The 27,819-nt window shown below is 38.0% G+C and overlaps 2 protein-coding genes across 5 annotated transcripts in view; both read right to left on the bottom strand.

The window, feature by feature from the left end:
- PPP1R9A (protein phosphatase 1 regulatory subunit 9A) overlaps positions 1-27,819 on the bottom strand; it is a 333,750-nt gene that overhangs the window by 194,525 nt on the left and 111,406 nt on the right. The gene's annotated exons all lie outside the window — the stretch shown is intronic.
- Positions 21,137-21,714, bottom strand: LOC138079889 (thymosin beta-4). The gene has a single exon (XM_068972654.1). The coding sequence runs from the start codon at positions 21,669-21,671 to the stop codon at positions 21,537-21,539; it is 135 nt and encodes a 44-aa protein (XP_068828755.1). The 5' UTR covers positions 21,672-21,714; the 3' UTR covers positions 21,137-21,536.

Genomic DNA, 27,819 nt, shown 5'->3' with positions numbered 1-27,819 from the left:
TATTTGAAAATCGTAGCTATTGAAAATGATGGTCCTAGACAGCTAATGTTTTCACATGGTCTACTTTGTGCTCACTTAAAATTATCAAAAGGAGAAAGTGAGTTGAGCCAAGATCTTGACGATTCTGGTTTTGCCACACTCTATGCAAAAGATATTCAACAAGATGTTGTACAGAGGAAAAAAAATTGTAAAAATTCTCAATCAAGGATCTGATATTTGCCTTTGCAAGGAACCCTGAAAATAGATTAATCTCTATAATATGTCCCCAGTCTCAGCCTCTTCCTAGTTTGCTAGTTTCTCCCACTGTATTACAAATTCTTCTGTGCCACTGCTAATTCACAACAAAGAGGATATTATGCTCAGGTATTTATTCTTGAAATCCTAATCTTACTAATTTTTGCCTGCTAATCCTATCAGACACTGATATAGTATCAAATGATCTCCAAGTATGATCACTTACTCATGTGAGCACTGGATGTAAATGAATCAAGTGAAAAATCATAATTTATAGTTGCATATGAAGGCCAGTTTCCAGTTTGAAAAAAAAAGTGAATGCCAAAGTCGCTCAGTCACGTCCGACTCTTCGTGACACCATGGACTATACAGTCCAAGGAATTCTCCAGGCCAGAATACTGGAGTGGTAGCTGTTCCCTTCTCCAGGGGATCTTTCCAATCCAGGGATGGAACCCAGGTCTCCCACGTTGCAGGCAGATTCTTTACCAACTGAGCTGTAGCTCAGTTGAGATAGAATGGGTTCATTTCCAGTTTGAGATGAACCATAAATAAATGTTCCCAGTACATTAATGAAAAGCTACTTCTTTTTCCCTTGAAGTTCTAAAAAAAAGTTTTCTTGAAAAGAATTTTTTTTTTTTGCCAATTACATCATCCTTATCATCTGAAGACCTCCTCCAAATAAAAGTTATAAAACAGAAGCCACTGTTCATTAATATTCTCTTTTTTCATATAGGTAGAGATCAAATAATGATTTTATAGTAATCTGAAAAGAACACAGATGTTAAATATCTCTAAATGGAACTAGGTAGTGACTGTAAGAAGAGGGACCCAGGTAGGGGAAACATGATCTGACAAAATGCTCCAAGGAATCACGGAAAACATTCATCATGATGCTGAACTTGTAATTTCGTAAATACATGAACTCTGACAAAGCAGTCTTATTTCACAAGCAGAAACAGCATCTTACACATTTCTACTAGAAATAACAATGATTGAAATTTAAATTTTAGCATTAGCCAAGTGTTCTGCCTTTTCTGGTCCTATGAAATAGAAAAGTTACAGTTCATTTCCTCTCTGACTGCTGGTTTTTAGCAATTCCTTAATTTGCTTTCATTGAATGGTTTCATAGTAAACTGCTACAAGGTCATGGTGGTCTAGTTACTCAAGTAAATAATATCTTTCTTGAGCTGTACCTCCATTCAACAATGTTATTTTCAAATAAATGAAACCAAAATCATTTCTAATTGATATAAAAAGTTCAACAATGACAAATTTCCATCACATATAATGGAAGAAATAAATTTTGCAAGGATATGAGGCTGACATTTATGGTTTTTACAAACTGTGGAATGATTTCTAGAAAACACCAGATGCCACTGCAATGTTACATCAAAGTTAATATAGAGAATCAAGCAAGCCAATAGCTTAGGAAACCTTAGTGTAAGATGGGCCAGAAAAAGTTTCCTTTGTAATGAAGAAATATTTGCACTCACAAAGAGAAGTCATCATATATAAAAAAGGTACCTGAGGACAATATAAAATGGAATTATATGGCTGTAGCCCCAGAGGATAAGAAAAGCCCATTTTATTGTGTTAATAACAGTATATAATGAGGTTCCCTGCACTGCCTATAGGAAGTTGAAGGACCCCAGTGCCTAAGGTAAAAAGTAATGGCTAATTTTATTCTCCTCTATTTTGGCTTTCTCTTGTCTGTTTGTTCACTCTGTCTCTGACAGGAGGATTCTGAGGAGCCAAAAAAAAAAAGTTGTACAAACCAGAGGTCTCAATGACAGGGCAGGCACCTAACAAGTAAAAAAAAAAAAGCTTTTAAGTGGAGAATCCTGGCTGCTACTATCTACATATGTCAATACTGAAAAGAATGCAGGCTGACTGATGAGCATAAAATTATGGAACAATAAAAAGGCTGGAGAATATTACTTTTTATATACATAAACTTTATACAAAATCTAAATAAATAAAATCAAGCCATCTGTTGGAGAGTCCCCAAAGTGCCCTCGTTTTTCTTTTCCTCTCTCTCCCCAAACTACAGTTGGCCTTCTGTATGCAGAATCTATAGATACAGAGGGCCAGAGGCCCACAGGATCAACTGTTAGGGACTTGAGCATCCTCAGATTTTGGTACCTAAGCGGGGGTCTTGGAACCAATTCCCTTCAAGGACAACTGTACCAGTCAGATACCAGCCAAACTGGATTAGCACCCACCTTATTTAACTTATTTAACCCATCTTGGCACAGAGGATAAGGCATCTGCCTGCAATGCAGGAGACCCGGGTTCAATCCCTGGGTTGGGAAGATCCCCTGGAAAAGGAAATGGCAACCCACTCCAGTATTCCTGGAGAATCCCATGTACAGAGAAGCCTGGTGGGCTACAGTCCACGGGGTCGCAAAGAATCGGACACGACTGAGCGACTTCACTTATTTACCTCATTTAACTTAATCACCTCTCAAAAGGCCCTATCTCCAAATATAGTCACATTCTGAGGTATGGGGTTTTAGGGGTTCAGCATATGAATCTGGGAAGAAAGGACACAACTCAACCCATAATGGTATATTTCTGTTAAGCTGACTGGAGTGTTGTGCCCTTGGAACAAGTGTTATTAACTGGTGAATCTCATTGTGGGTTGATGAAGTGATAATCCAGCAATTTAGTCTGGTGATTCCAAATATCTGTCAAAATTTTCCTCTTGGCTTAAAATTTTTTCTCAGGGAAGAATCTTCCTGCTGCTTGGAACAACATAAGGGAAGGAGACTGGCAATCTAACTATTCAATAATGAAAATAACCAATTGTTCTCAAATTCTTTATGTAATAAAACTCTGATCTTCTCCTAGTGGTGAAAAGGAAGATTTTCACCTGTTGCACTGTTAGGGAGATCACTCAAAGCATCAAACTAATCTCCTGATCTTCTTTGCGCATTCTAATTTTTAGAGGTACCTGGAATGTCAACTTCTGGTGTTCTCAATGGTTCTCCATTTCTTTATGTGGGTCCAAGTTTCTGTCTGGTATCATATTCCTATGTTTGAAGAACTTCCTCTAACATTTCTTGCAACACAGGTCTGCTGCTAATGAATTCTCTCCCACAAAACTGTTTTTTTTTTTTTTCACTTTTATTTTTTAAATACTTTTTTTGACTGAGTATAGAAATTTGGGTTGACAGACTTTATTTTTTCCAGGACTTAAAAAAATTTCACTCCACTTCAGAAGCAAGGCTTCTGAAGAGTTCGGGTAAAATCTGTATCTTTGTTGCTATGTCTGTCATTTAACCAGTTTTTTTTTTCCTCTCTTCAAGATTTTCATTTGCTCTTTCATTTGGGGTAATTTTAATATTAATGTGCCTAGGTGACTTTTTTAATATTTATCGGACTTGAGAATCTCTGGATTCCCCTAGTCTATAATTTAATGCATTTTGTTACCTTTAGAGAATCTGCCCATTCTGCCAAATATTTCCTCTATTCCATACTTTCTCTTCTTCTACATTCCTATCATACAAACATTCGAATTTAGCATTGTTTAAGAAGTCTTTGAAAGTTTGCCATTTTTCCTACTCTCTTTTTCTCTTATTGTTTGGTTTGGGTAATTTTTATTGTCCTGCCCTCAAGTTCACAGATTCTTTCCTTAATTGAGTCAAGTCTTCAAAACAGATCATTGAAGGCATTCTTCATCTCTGTTACCGTATTTTTAAAAATATTTCCAGCATTGGTCATGAACTGTTAATGAATCAAAAACATTAAATAAAGTGTTTTTACACAGAAACACACAACATAAAACAAGTTATATACTGATTTGTTGAGGAAAATGTAATCAAAGGCTCACAGGAATGTAACACTATATTTTCCCTAGGAGCAAAGATGTAATATTCTCTAATAGAGTGTTTGCAGCAACATTATAGAACATAACTACTGTAAATAATAGTAACAGACTGTACTTTAAAAGATAAAAGAAAAAAAAATTCTGCTGGATGCATAAACAATTTAAGGTCCAACTTAAATTATTACCAGGATAAGAAGACCTCAAAGTCCCCCTTTTTAACAATAAATTAACTGAAATGAACTTACATGATAAAACCAATTCACATATAATTTCAAAATAATAAGTATCATGACCTAATTAAAATATGAAGGAAAATAAGAATGTATGATAAACTAACGTATTTCATTTTATTTACACCTCAGATTCAACTACACTAAAAGACAAATCTCCATAAATTTCCACAACTCTTGGCAAACACCAACCATTTACTCATTTGGCTTTCTGCAATTTAAGAAAACTGTGATTATAGTGCACAGCATAGGCCAAAGTAACATCTAATGTGCAAACTTAACCACACACGAAGTCCATCTTATGCACAGGTGATAATCTGAGATACAGGTAAAATGTACTAAGACATATCACAGAGTTGTACAAAATTAGGTTTTGGAATGAAACCTTCTTAAAATAAATAATGGAATTGCTTTCTCTTTCAGCAAAATACTCTGTCAGTGACAATTTTTCCAATCACCCCCCAGAGGCCTCTTAGGTGCACAGGTCACCAATTCTTTGCCAAGAAACCTCATCCACACTGCTCAGCATAAAAGTTTCCATGGTTCAGATAAATGGTTTTGCTCTTTTTCAGATCAGACTTTCAACTCTGCTCCATCAGTGTGACACTCTATTTGACCAGTCAATTTGCAATGGAAGTTTATTTTAACAATATTTGCAAGACTGCAGCTGCAGCCCTGCAGTCTCCCATCTGCCATCACACACCCACAGCCGCTACCGCTACCAAGCAACACTCCCCTTTCATAAAGGAGAAACACAGACAGAAGTACTCTCTGACAGCAGGGTGTGTTGTGGATATTTTTCTCTAAAACATTTAATAGCTCTGCTAGAAGCAAAAAGTAAGGTAAAGATACAGTTTTATAATTACACTATGACAATCATAGCTGAACAGGAGAAAAAAATCACTCATCTGTGAAATGAGCTGCTTCTATCTGGAGGAGCAAGAAGGACCTAAGAAGAACGTTTTCGGTTCTCTTTCACACCAACATATCGGGGCCTGGGGAAGCTCGGGTTTGCAATTCCCTTCTTATGTCCTCTCAAATGTTAATTATCATGCGCTTTTCATAAAAACAAGGGTGAGAATTTGAGTGTGAAGACACTAGTTTCTGACTCTGTACAAAATAACAGACAAAATGTTGGGCAGATTGCTCCACTCACCCTGAAAGGTCACCTAATTCGTTCCTTTAACTCCATGCACCTGTCAGCTGCGCAAAGGAGGATCTCCTCTATCTTCAAGATACACACAATTGCTCTTGTCAAAGGAAAATGAGAACCAAAACAATTACCAGAGGATACAAGCTAATGAGACTCTCTTCAATTAAACTGTCTTGATGATTTAATTTAAAAGTTTAGTGCCCTGGTACAGCATCTTCTCATGGTAATGCAGGTTTGTTCAAATCACTAAAGTATTTTAAGCAAATTCTATATTTGCTAACCTAGTATACCACTGTTCTTTAATTTTAAGAATACTAATTTACAAGCCACTGTCAGGTACAATGCTCTGTATTAATAGTTTTGTTGTATCTTGGGTAACAGTGACATCATATTGCTAACAAAGTCACAGCTTATTAATGCCATTCAAAGAATGAGGATAATTCATTTTTAAAGTTTTGTGGTAATTTTAAAAATTACTTTATCACAAAATTATAACACTGATTTATTATAATAAATTCAGTTATTATGATATCACCAAAGGAATTTTTGCCCAACTACTTAATATTTTTATAGATGTTGGCTCATACATGTTTAAAACTTCCTGTACATTTCCACAGAGAATTTCCCATTGGTGGCACTGCACTGAGCCTAGCACAAGCCCAGGAAGACAAAATGGTCAGAAAACTCCAGGTGTTTGTTTGCGTAGGTGTTTCATTGTTGGAACGTGGGACTCCCCTTACAATGCAAATGATTTTTGTAAACCCCATGTTATAATAGGACTCTGTTGGAATAAATGTATACCTTGATATGCATAATATATTTAAAGCTGAAGGTAGAGTTTCTGTCTGCTCGCCTCCCCATTACCACCCCATATCCCATCCACTACTACTGGCCCCCAGTTTCCCTGTGTTCTCTGCCCCTAAACTAGGGTATCTCCAGCCAAACCACTGTACACTTATAGACTGAAGTACGCTGGCATTACGGAGGAGGCAATGGCACCCCACTCCAGTACTCTTGCCTGGAAAATCCCATAGATGGAGGAGCCTGGTAGGCTGCAGTCCATGGGGTCGCTAAGAGTTGGAAACCACTGAGCAACTTCACTTTCACTTTTTACTTTCATGCATTGGAGAAGGAAATGGCAACCCACTCCAAAATTCTTGCCTGGAGAATCCCAGGACGGGGTAGCCTGGTGGGCTGCCGTCTATAGGGTTGCACAGAGTCGGACACGACTGAAGCGACTTAGCAGCAGCACACTGGGATTAACAGAATATTATATTCACTAAAAGGCCTCATCTGGAAAGTGTACAGTTAGTTGATGTATGCATGAGCTTGCTGCCACATGGTACAAGTTTATTATGTTAAAATCTTATCTAAATTGGAATAATCGGACCTAAAGAAGTTTGGATGGGATAAAAGAGCCAACTTTCTGAAACTGCAAAACCATTATTAGATGATTGTGCATGCATGCTAAGTCACTTCAGTTGTGTCCAACTCCATGCAACACCATGGATACAGCCCATCAGGCTCCTCTGTCCATGGGGAATCTCCAGGCAAGAATATTGGAGTCAGCAGTCATTCCTTTCTCCGGGGAATCTTCCTGACCCAGGGATTGAACCCGTATCTCTTATGTCTCTGGGATTGGCAGGCAGGTTCTTTACCACTAGTGCCACTCGGGAAGCCTTTCTTAGATGATGCCAGCATCTAAATCTAATTACAGCTCGTGCTGAAAATTTGGAAGTTTTTGACCTTTTCTCTTTAACCATGGTTCATAACTGAGAGCTTCTACTACTTAATTCCTATAACACCTGCTCTCAGTTTTTAGTACTACTCAAGAAGGACCCTCTCATTGGGCACTGGTGGTGGGATTATGGCTTGGGTAACCACGGGTCATGGCACTTCATCTGTCTTTTATATATCTGCTCTTCATTAGTGTCTCAGTTCAATTCCTTAGGTATACTTTAATCCCTGTTCCATAAAGCCAATTTATATAAATCCCCAACTCTGCCCTAACTCCTTACTCAACTGCATGGCTGCCTGGAACTCCCACTGTCAGAGATGCCCAGTTTGGAACAGCCAGCCTACCCAGACATTTGTTAGCTTCATGTAACGTGCAGCAAGAACTCAGATGCTTGGATTTCAGTTTCTTAAGTAAGCCTGGACATACAAAAGCTGAGTCTTAACCCAATTAGGGCTGAAGGTGATACCAAAACACCAGTCTGTGTGCCCAATGCACAGTGAATCCAAACAATACCAAAATGTGTGAGTTTGGAGCACAGAAAGGTGTACTAAGGGCCTTGCAAGAAGACAGGTGGCTCATGCCTTAGAAACCCCAAATTGCCCAAAAGCTTTCAGCGAGCCCTTTTCCAGGAAAGGCGAGGGAGGGTGTAGTGAGTTGCTGCAAATGTCTTGTTGTCAGATCCTGTTTCTTGAGGTCAGGTCGTGGTCAGGTAACATGTTCCTGTCAATCTTCATCAAACAAACGTTATTCTCTGTTCTGACAAGAAAGGGCCAGGTCCCCAGGCACAACCGTCACCCTCCAAGGTCCAGTCCTGGCTGAGAGGAGGCAGATCTCGGCTGGCAGCTCCCTCAGGGCCGAGTCCCCAGACCTTGCCCAGCCATCATCAATGAGGGAGCCAGGAACCCAAGACCCACGTGGCCCTCGGGCTCCTCTCACCACCCAGACGCCAGGGGCTGGGCCGCAGACTGTTCTGCACAGACAGCTCCCACCATTGGGTTACAGAGGCGGGGACGGGGGAGAGGTTCACCTCCACCTCAGGGCCTGCGCCGGGACAGTGGGAAGCCTTGGCGAGGCTCTGGAGTCGTGCAAGACACAGCCCCAGCCTGTTCCACGGCACCCCCAGTTCAGCTGCCAGCCTGAGGCCATGTGAGCTGGAGGGTCCTGAGAAGGCCGGGATCTGCCTCTTACCTCACTCTCCGCCTGACAGCCACCACTCCACCAATCCTTGGCTGAAATGGACACTTAACAGTCACTCAGTGACAGCTGATTGCCAGGGGGCGGGGCCCACCGCAGCGCCAACCAATGTCCGAGCAGAACCACTCAAGGTCACGCACTAGCAGGTGCTCATCTGGGAGAGGGCACTGAGGCGCTGACCAGTGGCTGAGCGATCCTTAGCATCTCCCGGTAAATGTCGCCTGGTAGCAGAGTTGGGGGCAGGGCGGTGTTGGTGCACAGTAAGGGCTGCTGTGCTGCAGGCTGTACACGGCTGTGCTCTATAACAAAGGCACTACAGCACTTACAGTGTTCTTGTTTTAGACTGAGCCTTGTTCCCTGTACTGTGTCAGTCTATACCCTGGAGTCTTTCCATTCCCAGGACCATTCCCAAAATGTCTGCTAGATCCTCCTCAGGCTACAGCTTCTCCCATACCTTCTTCACCTGCCCAATGTCAGTGGCAGAACATCTCAGTCACGCGTTTCAGAAACCTCTTGAGATTGCTGTATCCTCTCTTACTTAACACTCCAGGACAAGAGCAAAAGGGCTATAAGGGAGTCTGGATCGAGATCCAAAGTCTGGATCTCAGTCTCACAAGGACGGAGTGCACACTCAGAATGAAAGAAATGAAATAAGATCCAAACTGAAAACTGAGTGATGGAATTATGGTGCTACAAAATTATTTTGGGGGGAGGGTGAGGACGCTTCCCTGATAGCTCAATTGGTAAAGAATCCACCTGCAATGCAGGAGACCCCGGTTCAATTCCTGGGTGGGGAAGATCCCCTAGAGAAGGGATAGGCTATCCACTCCAGTATTCTTGGACTTCCCTTGTGGCTCAGCTGGTAAAGAATCCACCTGCAATCTGGGAGACCTGGGTTCTATCCCTGGGTTGGGAAGATCCCCTGGAGAAGGGAAAGGCTACCCACTCCAGTATTCTGGCCTGGAGAATTTCATGGAGGTATAGTCCATGGGGTCAAAGAGTCAGACACAACTGAATAACTTTCACTTAATACATCACAGAAGTTTTTGCCCTTGAAGCCCACACTTAATGTACATAAAGTTCTGTCATGTTCAACCTCACAGAATACCAACTGCTTATGTTCTAGGATTAACAGATACAGAAAGATGAAGCAATAATATACTCAGGATTACCTTCAGCGCTCAGGTCATAGTCTACCGGGTGGATAGCTTGGGCAGTTCAATCATATGGTCACACAGCTGACTGACATACAGCTCTCTGAATTCTGGGCTGAGAAGCTAAAGACCCTTATTATGCTGTTATTCTCTTGTACTTTGGAGAGAGTGGGCTTTTAAAAAAGGCTTAAAGCCTACTGTGATAGATTTCTCTGGGACTTCATAAAAAGAAACATGAAAGGATAAACAAAAAACTAACAAGGATGGCTGTTTATAAGGAGTGAGGGTTAGGAGTAGAAGAGGCCTGGGACAATTGTGGAAGTGAGTCTTAAATAAAGCTTTTTATAAAGTTTTGATTATTTTCAACCATGCAATATCACCTATAAAGAAGAAAAAGAGTGAAAAGCAATTAGGATGGTACTTAGAAATTAAAAAGAAAGAGAGATGATACATGAATAACTGAAACTGGAAAAATACTTCTTTGATATGAAAACTTTACAGCCCAGCCCTCACCTCCTGATCCTTTTTCCCTTGGGTAAAGTCAATATTCCTGAGGACTCCATGTGGGCCTCCTTTTCTTCTCAGTTTATGCTCTCCCCTAGAAAGTCTCCTTTCCTAAACTGGTTCCATCTCCAGCCCAAATATATATACATCTTTTGATACATTTTTTCCCCCTAGAAAAAAACAGCTTGTCATTTTTTCTGCATTTTACACCCTACCCAGCATAACATCTAACATCTAGTAATGAATTCATTCATAGTCCAGTTAATTATTTTAATTTAGCCTAACCCATTCTCCTCTACTTAAAAACTAATTAAACAGTCTAGCCAAAAAGAAGCCTTTTTAGAGGTAAATCTACACAAGAACAAATGCTCTTTTTTTTTTCTTTTAAAACCAATTCTAGAAGTATCATTTAAGGTGACTTAAGAACAACACTATTGTCAATTATTTCTATTAATAGCACTTATTCATAGGGCTACTTTGGGCTTACTAAGTCAGAATCTCTAGGTACAAACCTGGAAATACATGTTTCCCATATTGTCCATGAACCTCTAGTATTCAGATAGGTTTATAATGATTACTCTATATATCTCCCTAATGGCAAATATAGTCGCTCCAATTATTCAGAACAAAGGTCTTTCCAAATCCTGACCTACTTCCCATAACTAAGTTCAAAATGAGAAGAAAAGTAGATGATTAGAGAGGGGGTGAATGAAATAAATTTAAGAACAACTCTTCAATATAATTAATTTCTCTTCAATACTATACTGAAAGAGTAGAGGAAGAAGGAATCAAATAGATTCTGTTACACAGAAAATTATTCCAAGTAGTAAACTGGCCAAGTGGAGGGGATAAAAATGAATAAGCAAAGAAGAGGGTTACTGACAAATGAACTCAGAGAGGATTAGGAAAAAATAAAACACAGGAGTAGTTTTCCAAGTTTTAGAGGATGTGCAAGCTATCTTTCTTTAATGTACCTAAAATTTCATCTTGCAGTTCTTGGGAAAAATGTCTCAAGTTCATGGAGGGAACCCAAGTTAAACCCCTCTACCGTGACTATAACTTCTTATAAACCACTCTAAAGGTATAGAATATGCCATGTCTCAATGAGAAACAAACCACCAATATTTGATGCTGCATTAAAAGGTAGTTACTGAACTGCAGCATTTTGGCTGAACAAATGATCTCATTACTATGGAGACAGTTTAAATTTTCCTTGTTTTGTTTCCTTTTCAGTATTCTTTGCTTTTCACCATATTCAGAAAAAAATCAATTCCATACCACTACAATTTGTGGCATATCTAAAACAGCTGTGGCTGAATGCTGTAGTACTTGAAATCCCCTAAATTACATGAGTGCAAAGACTGAATTTCTTGGGAACAGACAACAGCAGAAACAAAGAAAAAGCTCAGCATGAAGGCCAAACATATTCCCTAATGAGGCTTTTGATGAAGTCATAAATTCCTCTTTTTCTTCTCTAAGTGAAATTTCCAAACAAACTATACATGTATCACAAAGAGAGCAAACAAAATTCAACAAGTTTTTAAGTGGTAAATCATACTGATAATTTAATCAACTTTATATGTAATCTTAAGTTGTCTCACAAATTCTAGCAAAGGTGTGTCTGATTATTTCTAGAAACTTCTTGGCTGAATTACATAGCAAACAGTCACACATAAATACTTGACTTAGACTTTGGCCTTTTCAAGATTCAAGAGTTTAAAACTTCAATTTTTTCTAAGAGCTGCTATTGAAGCAAATACCTGCAAAAATATACTAGTTAAAATATCTGTTTTAAACAAATCAGTGACAAGTTTCATGAGGTGAATGATATTATATACAGCTGTAAATGCCATTAGTATTACTTCAGGCAAACTTAGCTATCATTAAAGCAACTTCTGGGAATATGGTCATATAATGCATGTAGTGTTCACAAACTGAAAAAAGCAGCAAAATCATATGGCAAGGAAAAAAATCATATGGCAAGAAAACCCTGGTAGTTTGCAGCATCATAAGCTCACTATGATTAATAAGAATGCAACACTTCATCAACCTCAGACTACTGTGAGTTCCAGGATTTGAAGTAAAGACAAAGAAAGCCCCTCTCTGCTGCTCAAAGTATTTACTGTTGTACTGAATTATCTTTGCATGACTATAAACCAGTGTGTTCATTTGGGGGGGGGGGGTGCAGATAAATATCACATAAATCCATGGTTATATTATGGATTTATTGTTCCTGGATAATGAATGATTACAAAGAAATTAGCAAATTCACTGAACTTCTGTCATTCCAGTTTAACTGTTTAGATAAGAACTTTTCCATTAAAACTGTTCAGCACACAAACTCATAAGTATCAAGTGTGCTCTACAAGAAAAGTCAGCTTTTAGGAATTATAAAACATACATGCAATTTTAACAAGTGTAAGTCATTAAATTAATATCTCTATAACACGTGCCTTCTGAAAGTATTTTAATTTTCCAGTATGAAAACATTTATATACAACAGTTAAATAAGAAGTCAACAAATAACCACACTAATACCTTTTTGGGGTTGCTTTGTATTGATTTTTCTAATTATTAAGTAAAACACTTAGAATATTAGTCCTGGAATATGGTAGGTACTCAGTAAATGGAAGCAAGAATAGGTACAATGTTTATGTAACAAAATAAGTGCAAGAAATTTTTAAGTATGCTGAAATTACATGTGGGTTATGTAGTCAGGAAAGACTTCCTAGAGAATAAGGTACTTGAGTAGAAGAGCATTCTAGGTTGGAATGAGAAATAAATGGGGGAAAAAACTAAAGATATAACTGTATTAATAAGAATCCAAGGAGATGGACGTGAGGCAGAAATCAGCTACAGTCAACAGTAGAAAATTCCAAAGGCAAGGCTTAGAAGTGTGGATGTCTTCAAACAGGCTATAGGGATCACTGAAGGTTACTTGAAAACATCTTTCAAGGAATATTAACCTGCCTTTGGTGAGCCAGATGAGAAAAAGAAAACAAACATGTTAAATATTATCATAGTAACCTGGGAAAAAGTGATGAGGCAGCACTAGAGTTGGGTGTTAAGTAGCAGCAATAAAAACTGAAATTGGAGATGTTTCAAAGGGAGAATTAATAGAGCTTAGATGTAACTCCATGTCGAGAACAAAACAGTGGGTAGAGTTAAGACTATTTCTAAAGTTTCCAGCCCGAAGGTCGTAAAAGTTGGGAAGCTGGAAAACAGCAGTATTTTAGGTGGGAGAGAAGTGGAAAATATATGATAATACCTCCTAATTGTAAAAGCCCCCTAACATTTATTCCTTCCCCCAACATATATCTTATGATGGTGAGATGAGCAATGCAGATGTTATCACCACTTAACAAATTTGAGGAACGGGGAAGGTAGAATAGTCAGTGAAAGTTTAAGGTAATTCAAGAAAATAGTCCCTTCTGTCTCCTATATCAAAGTTCTTTCCCACAAATAAGTTTTGTTTATCATCATGATATATAATTCATCAGAAACAGATTATTCAAATTGCAATTATTAACTTGCTCTTATTCATTCAATAAATATTTTTGAACCTTACCTAGCAGGCACTGTTTTAAGCATTGGAAGTATTGTAATGAACAAGGTAAACACTATTCCTACTCTTTACTTTATGGGAAAAGACAAAGAATTCAATACACAAACACAAAATTTCAGACGGTGTTAAAACACCACGAAAAACAAAGGTTGGTGTGCTGAGAAAGAGAATGGCTCATTTAGGTGGACGGACAGGGAAGTCCTCGGGCTTCCCAGGTGGCTCAGTGGTAAAGATCCACCTGCCAGTGCAGGAGACACAAGGAACATGGGTTCCATCCTTGGGTCAGGAAGATCCCCTGGAGATGGAAATGGCAATCCCTTCCAGTGGTCTTGCCTGGGAAATCCTATGGGCAGAGGAGCTACAGTCCATAGAGTCGCAAAGAGTCAAACACAACTGAATGATGACTAAGCATGCATGCACAGGGAAGTCCTCAGTGATGAAATGGTATTTGTGCTAAGACCTAAATAACAAGAAACTAGCCATGTGATATCCAGCAGTGTTTCAGGCAGACAAGAAAGTATAAAGGCTATAAGGCAAATAAATACAAACAGACCAGTCAAGGAAGAGAAAAAAGGCCAGTGTGGAAGATGAGGGAAATGGCAGATGAGGTAGAAAGGGCCAGCACGGGCCAGGGAGCCAAGACCAGTAGGGCCTCAGTGTTCAGGTAACTGTACATCCTCATTTGCCTAAGACAGAGCTAGATACTCCTGTTCTTCAGGTGCAATTACAAATACAACTTCTTTTCACCTGCAGAAAGTTCTGATTTCAATGAGAAATTAAATGGTCACACTAGTTCCAGGCAATGCATGATAAAAGACAGAATTAAATCCCAAATGTAATGGGAAACCACTAGAGAGTACCATAGTGGATTACTCTAAAATGATCAATGTATTCATTTTAAATGTCATGCTTCTGTACTAACATAAGTTAATTATATAAGCTTACTGTAGCTGTTTTTAAAATTCTCCTCCATCAGACTTCTCTTTTTAGGTTAAACATAGTTTTGTGATTACACTTCAAATCTCTCCTATCTTCAACACACCAAAATGAATTGAACTACCTGTATTTCTAGAGAGCAGAGCACAGACCCATCACGTGAGAGTAGATACACTTGCAACACCAGCTGGCTGAAAGAACATATAATGATCAAAAATCTACCATGAATTTGATAGCTGTATACATAAATTCACATTCATTGAATAGGATTACTTCTACATACATCTGAAAGACAGCAAAACATGTGAGTCACATATTATTAATTCAACCTACAGTCAGTGCTGGGATTTGCAGAACTCTTAAAATCACCTATCAAACACACACACGTTAGAAATTCCCTGGTAAAGTTTATCCCAGAGGTTTTCTTAAAAAACAGAGATAATGTAACATAGGCTACTATATTAATATTTCTATTATTTTCAAGTTAGCGCTGAGGAAAAAATGACCCTATTTACCTTAAAACCCTACCAAGTCACATAATTTTTTTGAGTAAATGCTTAAAATGATAGGTTAATGAATGGGTTACAATACAAGAAATCATAAAATAGATTTAACAGATGCTAACTATTAAGCAGGAAAATGCTCCTGAATTCTTATCATCTTAGTCAATAAAAAGTAAATGCTACTTTTTAGACATTCACATCATGCTTTATAGTGTACTGCATCAGGCTTTATAGTGTGCTTTTCAAGCTTTGTACTACATCATGCTTTATGTACATCATCATGCTGCTGCTGCTGCTAAGTCACTTCAGTCGTGTCTGACTCTGTGCGACCCCACAGACAGCAGCCTATGAGGCTCCCCCATCCCTGGGATTCTCCAGGCAAGAACACTGGACTGGGTTGCCATTTCCTTCTCCAATGCGTGAAAGTGAGAAGTGAAAGTGAAGTTGCTCAGTCGTGTCCAACTCTTCGTGACCCCATGGACTGCAGCCTACCAGGCTCCTCCGTCCATGGGATTCTCCAGGCAAGAGCACTGGGGCGGGGTGCCATCGGCTTCTCTGCATCATCATGCTACATCATGCTTTATATTGGATTTTTTGGACTACAATTTAATATACATTTGGTTCATGGGTAAACATATGGCTGATTCATGTTGATGTTTGGTAGGAACCAACATAAAATGTAAAGCAATTATCCTTCAATTAAAAATAAATGAATTTAAATATATATATATATACATTGTGCTTTATGTAAAATTAGATGAGAAATTAAAAACATAATGAAGTCCTCTCTGGCTATTATTTTTTAAAATAAATATTCAATCTGGAAAAACATAACTAGTTTTGTTTGAATTGATCTTACAAATAAAACTGTATTCTAAGAAAAAACAGAAAATATTTACTAAACTGCATGTCCGTATACTTATATTTGTAGAAGTCTCCGCTGACCATATGGCACACATTTTTTTTTAATAAAATTATCAAACAACTTCTATATGTATTACTTCCAACTGCCAAGGCCTAAATAATGTGTCACCTTTAAATCTATACTTCATACCACAACGCAAAAGGTTAAAGTGGTCCCCAATGAATTAATCAATATAGCTGACCAAAGTTACTGCAAATCCAAAAGGAAAACCGAAGGCAGCTAAAATAACTGGAGAGAATGCGAAAATTCTTCAAAATCTCCTTCAATTTTAGCAAAGGTACAGCCCTAGAGAAAGTGTACTCATAATGGACTTTTCAGGCTCAACAAGAATGTCAGCAAGGGCACTCAACTATATTTACCACAAAGCACTATCAGAAACATTCTTCACTGTGAACAAACAATGAGGTCATTCAAAACACAAAAAGATCCTGGAGAAGTAAAGCGACTGTGACTCAAGAAGTGAACTTTTAACAAGAAAGGTTTACAGTTAGTTGGGAAAAGAGAGTTAGAGATTATGTCACTGAAGACTTAAACTATATTGATGGCCCTCTAGAATTGACATGGTATCCAACAACTAACAAATGCACTGTAAAACATTTGCTTTGAAAAACTTACTTAATAGTCCCTATTGATGCAAGTTATTCATCTAGAATATAGAAGTTTAAAAGCCCTTAAAAATAATGTGAAGAGATGACATGACTTTAATGCTGTGCCTGGAACGAGTATAACTCCAGTGGAAGTAAATGTGAAATAACTCTCAGCTGCTGCCAACAACAGTGTGTGTTATCCAGCACATGGAGGGATCTCTCAGGCCCCTCTACGCTCTCCTAAATTACTCCATTGTTGAAATCAAGAAATCAAGGAGAGGCACCAGCACCAAAACCAACACTTGCAAAAAGCTTTTGATTACAAATGTCACAATACATTTGGCTTGTGGTCACAGATGGCTGCAGGTCATTGTTTCTCTGAGAAGGAACAAGGAAAAAAGACTTGATCAACCAAGTTGGTTACAAACATTCAGAAATAATTTTGGAATTTCAGGGTCAAGAAGACCTAAATGTTTGCTTTTTTTTTTTTTCTGGAGGATCTCTGGACTCTTATTTCTGATCTAACTGAATCAAAGATGATGAATTATTTAGAGACAAGCAATTTCATACTGGTATGAAAATGAAGGAGGTGATAAGTCATTAGTACATAAACAGCTACTGATATCCCCACAATTGGAATCCACAGCAGAGAATCCGCAGAACTCAATCCAACAATTATCCACGTAAGCCACCATCTTTCCTCTTTAAAAATGTATCCTCTTACTTTTTTTTTTAAAGTATCCTCTCAGAAAATGTGCATATTAAGAAAAAGTTAAATATAACAGAAGTGAAAAAGTACATTATATGATGCTACAAATTCCAATGTTATAAATTAGTGTCTAAAAGCTTAGAGATCATCAGGTCACCTGCCTTTAGGGAAAAAATATCTAAAATCTTCCTTTAGCAGCTTGTTTCAGTGCTTTATAATACCTCAACTCAGCAATTAAAACTGGCTACTCTCTGTTGCTGCAATTTAAGGTCATTTTCTCCATTTGATTTTTAAAGAGATAAAGTATATGTCAATATATTTCATATGCTTAAGGGAGTTAGAAGGAGTTAGTCATCTTACCTAGCTTTATAAGGACAAATAAAGTCTCAAACCTTTTCAATTTTACTCTTAGGATTTATTTCCTGCTCTTTTCATTCTCGCTCTTTATTGAATCTACTCAAACTTTAGCACATCCTTTTAAGCCAAATCTATTCCTCTAACAAAAATTGGATCAAACTATTTTAAGCTCAAACAATGGAAAAAGAAGTTAATAACAATTTATTTACTGTACAGCCCTTGAAAGTTTTCAAGCCATTCTGATATTTTCCTCATTTAAACTCATTAGAATCTTTCAAATTAAAAACAGAAAATGGATACTATATTTCTATCTTTAAATAAATACCACAGGGGCAAAATGCTCACATTTTTTTTCTTTTTTTAAAAAATTTATTATTATTGGGTTTTTTTAGTTTACAATATTGTATTGGTTTTGCCACACATTAACATGAATCTACCACAGGTGTACACATGTTCCCAATCCCGAACCCCCTCCCACCTCCCCCACTACACCATCCCTCTGGGTCATCCCAGTGCACCAGCCCCAAGCATCCTGCACCCTGCACCGAACCTGGACTGGTGATTCATTTCATATATGATATTATACATGTTTCAATGCCATTCTCCCAAATCATCCCACCCTCGCCCTCTCCCACAGAGTCCAAAAGACTGTTCTATACATCTGTGTCTCTTTCGCTGTCTTGCATACAGGGTTATCGTTACCATCTTTCTAAATTCCATATATATGCGTTAGTATACTGTATTGGTGTCTTTCTTTCTGGCTTACTTCACTCTGTATAATCGGCTCCAGTTTCATCCAACTCATTAGAACTGATTCAAACGTATTCTTTTTAATGGCTCAGTAATACTCCATTGTGTATATGTACCACTGCTTTCTTATCCATTCATCTGCTGATGGACATCTAGGTTGCTTCCATGTCCGGCTATTATAAACAGTGCTGCGATGAACATTGGGGTACACGTGTCTCTTTCAATTCTGGTTTCCTCAGTGTGTATGCCCAGCAGTGGGATTGCTGGGTCATAAGGCAGTTCTATTTCCAGTTTTTTAAGGAATCTCCACACTGTTCTCCATAGTGGCTGTACTAGTTTGCTTTCCCACCAACAGTGTAAGAGGGTTCCCTTTTCTCCACACCCTCTCTAGCATTTATTGCTTGTAGACTTTTGGATCGCAGCCATCCTGACTGGCGTGATATGGTACCTCACTGTGGTTTTGATTTGCATTTCTCTGATAATGAGTGATGTTGAGCATCTTTTCATGTGTTTATTAGCCATCTGTATGTCTTCTTTGGAGAAATGTCTATTTAGCTCTTTGGACCATTTTTTGATTGGGTCATTTATTTTTCTGGAATTGAGCTGCAGGAGTTGCTTGTATATTTTTGAGATTAGTTGTTTGTCAGTTGCTTCATTTGCTATTATTTTCTCCCGTTCAGAAGGCTGTCTTTTCACCTTGCTTATAGTTTCCTTTGTTCTGCAGAAGCTTTTAATTTTAATTAGGTCCCATTTGTTTATTTTTGCTTTTATTTCTAGTAATGTGGGAGGTGGATCATAGAGGATCCTGCTGTGATTTATGTCAGAGAGTGTTTTGCCTATGTTCTCCTCTAGGAGTTTTATAGTTTCTGGTCTTACGTTTAGATCTTTGATTCATTTTGAGTTTATTTTTGTGTGTGGTGTTAGAAAGTGATCTAGTTTCATTCTTTTACAAGTGGTTGACCAGTTTTCCCAGCACCACTTGTTAAAGAGATTGTCTTTTCTCCATTGTATATTCTTGTCTCCTTTGTTGAAGATAAGGTATCCATAGGTGTGTGGATTTATCTCTGGGCTTTCTATTTTGTTCCATTGATCTATATTTCTGTCTTTGTGCCAGTACCATACTGTCTTGATGACTGTGGCTTTGTAGTAGAGTCTGAAGTCAGACAGGTTGATTCCTCCAGTTCCATTCTTCTTTCGCAAGATTGCTTTGGCTATTCAAGGTTTTTTGTATTTCCATACAAATTGTGAAATTATTTGTTCTAGCTCTGTGAAAAATACCGCTGGTAGCTTGATAGGGACTGCATTGAATCTGTAGATTGCTTTGGGTAGAATACTCATTTTCACTATATTGATTCTTCTGATCCATGAACATGGTATATTTCTCCATCTACTAGTGTCCTCTTTGATTTCTTTCATCGGTGTTTTATAGTTTTCTATATATAGGTCTTTAGTTTCTTTAGGTAGATATATTCCTAAGTATTTTATTCTTTTTATTCCAATGGTGAATGGAATTGTTTCCTTAATTTTTTTTTCTACTTTCTCATTATTAGTGTATAGGAATGCAAGGGATTTCTGTGTGTTGATTTTATATCCTGCAACTTTACTATATTCATTGATTAGCTCTAGTAATTTTCTGGTGGAGTCTTTAGGGTTTTCTATGTAGAGGATCATGTCATCTGCAAACAGTGAGAGTTTTACTTCTTCTTTTCCAATTTGGATTCCTTTTATTTCTTTTTCTGCTCTGATTGCTGTGGCCAAAACTTCCAGAACTATGTTGAACAGTAGTGGTGAAAGTGGGCACCCTTGTCTTGTTCCTGACTTTAGGGGAAATGCTTTTAATTTTTCACCTTTGAGGATAATGTTTGCTGTGGGTTTGTCATATACAGCTTTTATTATGTTGAGGTATGTTCCTTCTATTCCTGGTTTCTTGAGGATTTTTATCATAAATGGATGTTGAATTTTGTCAAAGGCTTTCTCTGCATCTACTGAGATAATCATATGGCTTTTATTTTTCAATTTGTTAATGTGGTGTATTACATTGATTGATTTGCAGATATTGAAGAATCCCTGCATCCCTGGGATAAACCCCACTTGGTCATCGTGTATGATCTTTTTAATGTGTTGTTGGATTCTGATTGCTAGAATTTTGTTAAGGATTTTTGCATCTATGTTCATCAGTGATATTGGACTGTAGTTTTCTTTTGTGGCATCTTTGTCAGGTTTTGGTATTAGGGTGATGGTGGCCTCATAGAATAAGTTTGGAAGTTTACCTTCCTCTGCAATTTTCTGGAAGAGTTTGAGTAGGATAGGTGTTAGCTCTTCTCAAAATTTTTGGTAGAATTCAGCTGTGAAGCCGTCTGGACCTGGGCTTTTGTTTGCTGGAAGATTTCTGATTACAGTTTCAATTTCCATACTTGTGATGGGTCTGTTAAGATTTTCTATTTCTTCCCGGTTCAGCTTTGGAAAGTTGTACTTTTCTAAGAATTTGTCCATTTCATCCATGTTGTCCATTATATTGGCATATAATTGCTGACAGTAGTCTCTTATGATCCTTTGTATTTCTGTGTTGTCTGTTGTGATCTCTCCATTTTCATTTCTAATTTTATTGATTTTATTTTTCTCCTTGTTTCTTGATGAGTCTGGCTAATGGTTTGTCTATTTTATTTATCCTTTCAAAGAACCAGCTTTTGGCTTTGTTGATTTTTGCTATGGTCTCTTTTGCTTCTTTTGCATTTATTTCTGCCCTAATTTTTTTTTTTTTCAGGTTTTAAAACTTTTTATTTGCATATTAAAAAAATTGTGCATTCCAATAATTAAAACCATTTGAACAACAAAAAAAATGGCACTCTGATTAAACTGCATTTTACAGCCCGCAGAACACCTTGGACCAGCTTTTTACTCTAGATTTCACTGTCGTCCCACCCAGCTTCCTCCTTCACCAACATGCAAGTTCTTTTCCTTCCCTGCCAGCCACACAGGCAGATGGGAGAGGCAGGCGCGGCCTACGTTGTCAGTAGTTCTCCATTCTTTGATGTGAAAAGGGGTAGCAACAGTCATTTAAACTCGATCCAACCTCTTTGCATCTTACAAAGTTAAACAGCTAAAAGAAGTAAAATAAGAAGGCAATGCTTGTGGAATGTACAGTGCATACTGGCGGCGCACGCTTCATTACGACTCGCCTGCTTGCTTCTCCTGTTCAATCGTTTCTTTCGAAGGCAGTGGATTTTTCTCTTGCGTTTCCGTTTTCTTCAATTTCGACTTATCGAACTTCTCAATCTCAGCCATATCGGGTTTGTCAGACATGGTTGCAGAGGGCGCGGAGCGAACTGCGAGCAAGTGAAGTCTGGTCTGCGCTGTGGCCGCCGCCGAGTGCCTCTGCCCTAATTTTTAAGATTTCTTTCCTTCTACTAACTCTGGGGTTCTCCATTTCTTCCTTTTCTAGTTGCTTTAGGTGTAGAGTTAGGTTATTTATTTGACTTTTTTCTTGTTTCTTGACGTATGCCTGTATTGCTATGAACTTTCCCCTTAGCATTTTTTTCTTTTAAACTTCAATTTCACATGGTAGAGGAGAATTTCATACAGTAGAAAGAAAAAAAGTACAAGTAATAAGGAAAAGCAATAGTCAAAGTAGAAGAGACTAAAGGAGAGGGAATCCACTTCAGGTGACCTTAATCTTTTCCTAAATAGGAGGTGAGAAAGATGTATAAAGGGTGTCTTTCAGGACTTGAGAGAAGCAGTTTAGCACAGTCATTGGGAGACAGAGACCAGATATTAACTACAACAACAACAACAAAAAAACAGTAACTGCCTCATTTCCCCTCACTTAGCCTATGGTTTCACTTGGTGTTTATCCTTTTCAGTAAAATTTTAAAACACAGGATCTCCAACGTACTATTTCTCTGCTGCATTAAGTGGAACTTAAATCTTGGCCAAACTAAAGAGTAAACCACTAAATCTTACCTCTGAATTACTCCACAACCTAAGAAAATTAGTGAATAAGAGGCTTAGGTATTTAAAGACAGAACTGGGGACAATTATTAAAGCAAAGAGTAAAATAAACAGTAGCAAACAAATGGCCTGGGGCAGTTTGTGGGAGTTAGAAAGTTTAAGTTCATGTTTAGAAATGATGTTATAACAGTTTATTATGGGAGCAGTACATCACTCACAAGTTTTTCATTCACTTATGCTGTATTTATGTATTATTGTCCAAAGTATTTTAATATTCTGGAAAGCACAAGCAAGGGTATTTATTTAGTGGCGTGGGCCTTTTTTTTTTTCTTTTCTCAGCACAGTTATTCAAGGCAGAAGTCAGTCTAACACTCTGCCTATATTATCCTAATGAGGCACCACTAATTACCCCCAATACACACACATACCTGCAATGAATGAGAACCCAAAGGGAATTGAAGGTTCCTTAGAATTTAATTTGAAATCTGACTCCCTTAAGCGATGAAAACAACACAGAGGAATACAACAAAATAGTTTTAAAGAAAGTAAAGAAGAAAAGACAATTTAGCACTCAATTTTTATACATGTTACTGTGACTTCACAAGTAGCAAAATTTCCATGTCTCTAGCTGTGAAGGGAAATATTTTAAAAATATGGGTCTAAGAGAAAATATACAGCAAGTGGAATACCTAAAATCTGTCTTAATGGAACATTTTTCAGCAAAAACATACTTCTATATGTATCAGAAATAGAATAATTTCAAAATGAGAGCTATCAGCTAAAAATCTAGGACTGTTTAGATTTTAACATGTGGATGATGCTAAAAACATTGTATTTTGGTAGTTTGATACCTTTCTCTTCGTCTTGATCATGAATATAACATTAGACAATCTATTGACTAGATTCAACATCAATAAGAAGGTTCACTTTAGTTCAAGACATCACAAGGATCCCATTACATACTTGTTAGGAACAGGTATGTTGTACAGGCAGAGATATTTAGAGATTACATAATAAAGAAACCTAACATACTGTAAATGATCTACAACTGAAACTAATCACAGTGTAAGGTTTATTTTTCAAAGCATCATAAGTGAAGCATGGCTTTGCCAAAATTTGATATTTTTAATTGGTGAAACGAAAAATGGTATAGACACCCTAACGCAAAAAACAGAATCATAAGATAGTATTCTTAAATCCATTTGATGGAAAAGTTTCCTGTATAAAGAGACATGCCCTCTGCCACTTCTAACAGAGCATATCAGTGTCAAGAAGTAGTGGCACAGCTAGGAGTTTCAGTATTGTGAGCCAAAAGTTTAGAAAGAAACCCATTTCATTGCCATGATACATCAGTAACATGAGCTTCCTAAACACTTTTTCTTTTCACTCCTAATTCCACATCTTTTGAAAAGTCAATACTTCTGTTATAATCCTAGGGTCAGACGCTTGTGCACAGGTAAACTTCATACACAATCGGACTAGGAACTCCATGGGGCCATAAGAGGGCACATGGCCACCTGCCTGCTTTCACAGCCACCCTCAAAGTTACCACAGACTCCCACACCCAGGGCTGGAACAGGATGCGTATGTGGACACTCTCCCACGTATGAGGAAGGCCTAGAAATAGTCTTCTGTTCCTAAGGATGAACTACATGACTCACCGTGCATTCCGTCCTCTAACTATAAAAAGGTCCTATGTTAAGTGTTAAAGGTCCCATCTGCAACACCCTGTGTGAGCGCTCAGTCTCTCAGTCAGGGCACCCCAGTCCAGGTGCTGGAAGTTTCACTGAAAACAGTTGAAAGAAATAATGAATTTTTACATTATAATAAGTAAAAGATAATATAATGATAGACTGTATTTGATATTTTTGATGTATCATAAGTTATTTCAGAGTGACTAAGTACTTCTTAATGACATGACAATAAATGATTATCCCTATTCCAAAAAAGAAAGGTTTTCAGTCACAAAAAAATTGCAAATAAAAAATGATTAACCACAGTTTTTACAACAGGAACATTATCAGGGATACATTCAAATTTTAGGATGACAATTTGATAAAGGTAAATAATATCTTAGGGAGGCTATAAAAAGAGCAGCACAAAAATTCATAAGAAATGAAAATTATTATTCTTTTCAAATTTGCCAAATAAGCCTACACTCACATTGTTAAAATGAAATATAACTACAAATGAAATAAAAGTGAGCTGTTTGAAAGACTAAATTCTGCCAGTGCAAGTTTCCAGAAACATGGTTAAAATCATTTTTCTCCTGAGATTCAGAGCGGAAAGGTTTTTCCTCCTATTTTTCTGCATGACAGAGTCTTTGCAGATTATAAACAGACACAGAGGATCACTCCTAAAAATCTTGGAGAAAAAAATCAGCATTTTGAGAATCATGTACTAACGTGTGTCATGACCTCATATGCAGCTGGCCTCCATGCTCATTACTACCAAGATGACTTCAGTTACGCTGTTCTCTCCTGTTTCCATTCCCCAAAGTGCACATTCTTCACTCACTCCTAGTATTTCCCAAACTGTACTCTGCAAAACGTAAGATACCCAAGAGACATCAAATGGATGTTCCTGTCAAGTAAGCTCGAAAAATATTTCACGGGGTATCTCTCCCTTCAGAAATCAGAAAATACATTGAATGGGCCAAAAAATTCATCCGGGTGTTTCCTTATCATCTTATGAAAAACCCAGACAAACTTTTTGGTCGATCCAATAGTTTGGGGCAGAATAGGAAAGTCTTTGAAGGACAGGCTAAAGAGGTAGATTTTACTTTGCAGGCAATGTGAGAAGCACAGACAAGTTTAATTAAGCATGGGACAGATATGATTAATCTGGTTCATGAAGACTGTATAGGATGCTACTGTGGAAAAGGAATGAAAGGACCATCACAATAATCATCCAAGACAGGGAAAGGATAAAACAGTAACTCGAAATGGGAGGAGATTAAACAAAATCTGCAGAGAATGCAGAGTGCCTTGTGAAAACTGGATGTGGCATGAAGGAAAAGAGTGGGAATGAAGATGGCCTAAGTTTTCTAATGTTACTATTTTCTCAATGAACTAGAAGGCAAGATAACCTGAAAGTGGGGCAGATGAGAATGAAAAGAGATGTGAAGAACATCTAAAGGCTGAAATTGAAGCAGCCTGTCTCTGGCCCATGATTTTTAGAATGGTTTCTTCTTGAATAGCTTTTCCCTCACCTCCTCAGGTGAGACAAGAAGGCAACAAGAGGCTAGAGAGGAATACCCTGCTCCTACGGCTCTAGAACAAGGCTCTGATAAAGACTTTCACCCTAAAAGTCGGCTTTTTATGGAGAAAGGTCTGGGTGTATTTTGTGACAATTATTCATCCACTCCCCCTGCCAAAGCCATGAAGGAATCATTCTCAGATCTTCCCTGGGAGAACTTCATGGAGTCCCTGTAGGCAAGGTCCATAGAAATGTAGACTAAGACAGTGGCCCCCAGGAGTTTCTAACTCTCACTAGTGCATACTCAGCCTCTGGCAATTTATCAAAATTATTAATACCATTTAAGTGTTACTGCTTTGGCAGCTTATGCTCCAGGTAAGCAGATCTTGGCTGATATGCTCTGGATACAACCATCTCTCCAGATTTCAGGGCGGTCAATCAATCAATTCAGTCACTCAGTCGTGTCCGACTCTTTGCGACCCCATGAATCGCAGCATGCCAGGCCTCCCTGTCCATCACCAACTCCCGGAGTCCACCCAAACCCATGTCCAATGAGTCGGTGATGCCATCCAACCATCTCATCCTCTGTCATCCCCTTCTCCTTCTGCCCTCAATCTCCTCTTGCCTTCAGGGCAGTAGTCTGCCCTATACCCTCAGTTCTATTATGTGAGGTATGGATATTTTAATTTCTCCAGATTTTTCTTATTGTAAGCATGAGAGTGACAACTTGCAAGATCTTTAAATGTTAGAGCTGACAATGGAAGTCTCAACATCCACATTTCCTATCAATTTAGTATTAAAATACACACATACACAATTCTTTCAAATTCCCATTCTCAACAAGGGATAAGGAAAGAAAATGCATGTACAGATCACATTCAAAGATGCTAAGAACTGATACCCCCTTCAGTATATTATATGGTGCAAACCTGGTATTTTAGAGTCAAAAGCTCTGGCCTTGACACTGTTCAGATGTAACACATCATGTCTACCTTTAACACCTCTCATCTTAATTCAATCAAATAGATAAGAAATCACTTTTGGTTATAACATATGTGGGAGTTAACTATTATTATCATAACTCTAGGTAGCATTTTCATTTTAAAATGAGATGAGACTGACAATGCTTTATGAGTGTAATCACTACTGAATAATTTTCAGACAGTGAAGAGAATCAATATTCTTCTTTGTACAGGTATTTACCACTATGGTTCAGTTTCTTTATTTCATAGCTTTTGTCTGTCACTCTTCTTAAACTAACAGTAAATTTTTTAACATTAATTATGAGCAAAGATTTACAGGTATATATTCATTTAATTTGCAGTTATGGAAATTTTCAAAGATAAAAACAGAGACCAATAGTGGACTATTATGTACCCATAATTCAGTCTGAGTAATAATCTACATTTTTGCCAATCTTGCTTCATCTCTCCCCTCCACTATTTTTTCCAGAATATTTTAAAGCAAATCCCAGATAACATACAAATACTTCAGTATGCATCTCTGCTGGACAGGAACATCCATTCACTGGGTACAGTGACTCTGTCCTAACACCTTTTGGGAAGAAGTAAGCTTGTTTCCTTTGTAGGAGTGACAGCTGCATGTTTTTGCTATTAATGGTGTTGTTTAGAAATCTAGGCATGAGTAGGAGAGCACATGTGAGTGTTGAGAAATTAAAGAGGTGAACCAATGTGGATATTTTGCACTGATCTCTCATCTGCCCTTCTAACCTCCATCTTGATAGCTGGACAGGTCAATAAACTAAGAACATTTCTCTTGTACTCAGAATTCTGGATAAGAATTAGTTCCACAAATATAAGCAACTCATCTAAGATCATGAAAGCAAAACTGCAGCAGAGGTCATTTTCCTTTTGGCTGTTTCAATGGCAAACAAGGACAAGGAAATGTGAGCTTTTTCTATAGCAGTACATATAGCAGCACTTTCAATTTTCTGGTGTCAACAGTAGTTGTGGCCACAGCCACAGCTGCTGCTGCTAAGTTGCTTCAGTCGTGTCCGACTCTGTGCAACCCCAGAGACGGCAGCCCACCAGGCTCCCCCTTCCCTGGGATTCTCCAGGCAAGAACACTGGAGTGGGTTGCCATTTCCTTCTCCAACGCATGAAAGTGAAAAGTGAAAGTGAAGGCGCTCAGTCGTGCAGCTATGTTCTTAAACTCACAGCTCTAGCAAAGCCTCACATGTAAGCAGCTCTTGTGTGCATCAGTTCTATACTCTTTGCAAGTCATTCCAGTAGGAACAATCTTTTATAATCAGGTAATTCCCTCACATTAAAAAGCTTCCTGTTTA

This window comes from Capricornis sumatraensis, chromosome 5 (genome assembly GCF_032405125.1).
Source record: "Capricornis sumatraensis isolate serow.1 chromosome 5, serow.2, whole genome shotgun sequence".
Lineage (NCBI taxonomy): Eukaryota > Metazoa > Chordata > Mammalia > Artiodactyla > Bovidae > Capricornis > Capricornis sumatraensis.
This window is presented reverse-complemented; position numbering and strand designations above follow the sequence as displayed.

What these genes read in the sequence shown, in the direction of transcription:
- LOC138079889 (XM_068972654.1), bottom strand. Translation starts at nt 21,671, where the DNA reads ATGTCTGACAAACCCGATATGGCTGAGATTGAGAAGTTCGATAAGTCG.